The sequence below is a fragment of the Emiliania huxleyi genome (genome assembly GCF_000372725.1).
Source record: "Emiliania huxleyi CCMP1516 unplaced genomic scaffold EMIHUscaffold_10968, whole genome shotgun sequence".
Classification (NCBI taxonomy): Eukaryota; Haptophyta; order Isochrysidales; family Noelaerhabdaceae; genus Emiliania; species Emiliania huxleyi.
This window is the reverse complement of record NW_005201810.1, coordinates 1-1,032: the sequence shown is the minus strand read 5'-3', so window position 1 is coordinate 1,032 and position 1,032 is coordinate 1. Positions and strand designations below refer to the sequence as shown.

Sequence of the window (1,032 nt, the reverse complement as noted above, 5' to 3'; positions counted from 1 at the left end):
GCACCGAAGCACCGCGAGCGCCGGCGAGCACCACCGCCCCGCGCCTTGGCGTGGGTCGGTAGTACACGATGCGGCGCCCAGCAGCTCTATCATGCGTCGCACCCGCAGTGGCCGAGCCGACCGCCGCTCGAACTGGCGCCGAGTGGCTCCCAGATCGAGCGTGGCAGGCTCAGTCGCACCGTCGCGGGGCGAACGCGAACCGAGCCGTCGCCGTTCGCCGCAGCCGCCGGCCGCCAGCCGTCAGCCGTACAGCCGTACAGCCGTCAGCCGTCAGCTCGCAGTCGCCGTCGCTGCCGCCGCCGCAGCAGCAGTGAGCGAGCTCCTGCGTCGTGTTGCCGACGCAGTGTGGACGCGCGCCGCCCAGCGGCGAGCGAGCGTGCTCGGAGTTGGGTCGGCGCGCGCGCGGGCGGACGGCGCCTGTAAACAGACAGCCTGCACCGCCCACTCGTTCAAAATCGTAGGGGTTTAGCAGGTTCGCAGCACGGCCCAGTGTTGGTCGAAAATTTCTTTTTTCGCCGCCGGCGCTGGCTCGCTGGCGGCTTCCGCTCGGCCACACACACCGCGCCAGCCGCCGCCAGCGCCCGTTTCTGTCGACATGGAGGCCGCCGGCTCCATCCTCGTCGTGTACATCGTCTTCTTCGGCGCGTGGCCTCCGTGGATGCCGCTCACGCTCCAGTCCATGGCGCTCAACACCGGCGTCGGATTTGTAGTCATCGGCGACGAGCCGCCGCCGCCAGTGCGGCCGCCGAACGTCGCGTTTGAGACGGTCGCATACGCCGCGCTGCAGGAGCGGCTCGCGGTGCTAATCTCCGAGCCGGGCGCGGGCCAGGCATCGGTGCGTTACAACTGGACCTACAAGGCCAACGACATCAAGCCGTTTGCTCCTGCGCTCTTCCCTCGCCACCTCGCCGGGCGCGAGTGGTGGGCGTGGGCCGACCTCGACGTGGTCTTTGGGGAGCTGCTTACGTTTCTGCACGCCGCCGCGACCAAGCCCGCCTGCTGCAAGGTCCCGCTGCGGCCAAACGGCCTGCC

At 70.0% G+C, this 1,032-nt stretch overlaps 1 protein-coding gene across 1 annotated transcript; it reads left to right on the top strand.

Annotated features, from left to right (window-relative positions):
• Window positions 1–595: 595 nt before the first annotated feature.
• EMIHUDRAFT_260404 (hypothetical protein) lies at window positions 596–1,006 on the top strand (the record flags this gene model as incomplete). The annotated part of the gene is made up of 1 exon (XM_005792112.1): window positions 596–1,006. A coding segment is annotated over one exon (411 nt), but the record flags the coding sequence as incomplete, so codon positions are not given.
• Window positions 1,007–1,032: the final 26 nt, after the last annotated feature.